Consider the following 734-nt stretch of genomic DNA (forward strand, 5'->3'; position numbering starts at 1 on the left):
GGTGACACAGTCACAGTGACAGTGACAGTGCCACAGTGACAGTGACAGTGACAGTGACAGTGACAGTGACAGTGCCGCCCTCTCAGTGTGCAGGGTCACCGTCCACGAGCGCTGCTCCGGCCGTGCCCCCCCCGCCTGCATCAGCACCTACGCCAAGAACCGCCGGGAGGCGGCCGTGAGTGTCCGAGTGTCCATCCCAGTGTCCATCCCAGTGTCCGAGTGTCCATCCCCGTGTCCATCCGAGTGTCCATCCGAGGGTCCATCTGAGGGTCCATCTGAGTGTCCATCTGAGTGTCCATCCCAGTGTCCGAGTGTCCATCCCCGTGTCCATCCGAGTGTCCATCCGAGGGTCCATCTGAGGGTCCATCTGAGTGTCCATCTGAGTGTCCATCCCAGTGTCCGAGTGTCCATCCCCGTGTCCATCCGAGTGTCCATCCGAGGGTCCATCTGAGGGTCCATCTGAGTGTCCATCTGAGTGTCCATCCCAGTGTCCGAGTGTCCATCCCCGTGTCCATCCGAGTGTCCATCCGAGGGTCCATCTGAGGGTCCATCTGAGTGTCCATCTGAGTGTCCATCCCAGTGTCCGAGTGTCCATCCCCGTGTCCATCCGAGTGTCCATCCGAGTGTCCATCCGAGTGTCTGAGTGTCTGAGTGTCCATCCGAGTGTCTGAGTGTCCATCCGAGTGTCCATCCGAGTGTCCATCTGAGTGTCCATCTGTCCATCCCAGTGTCCA

At 59.8% G+C, this 734-nt stretch overlaps 1 protein-coding gene across 1 annotated transcript in view; it reads left to right on the forward strand.

The window, feature by feature from the left end:
* The window catches only part of DGKA (diacylglycerol kinase alpha), a gene marked incomplete at its 5' end in the record, with an annotated part of 2470 nt that extends 1742 nt beyond the window's left edge, over positions 1 to 728 (forward strand). The window contains one exon of the mRNA XM_017741182.1: positions 87 to 728. Coding sequence (XP_017596671.1) covers positions 87 to 451 — 365 coding nt within the window. The remainder of the gene's footprint in view (positions 1 to 86) is intronic.
* Positions 729 to 734: the final 6 nt, after the last annotated feature.

The sequence above is a fragment of the Corvus brachyrhynchos genome, unplaced genomic scaffold (assembly GCF_000691975.1).
Source record: "Corvus brachyrhynchos isolate BGI_N302 unplaced genomic scaffold, ASM69197v1 scaffold2118, whole genome shotgun sequence".
In the NCBI taxonomy this organism is placed as follows: Eukaryota; Metazoa; Chordata; class Aves; order Passeriformes; family Corvidae; genus Corvus; species Corvus brachyrhynchos.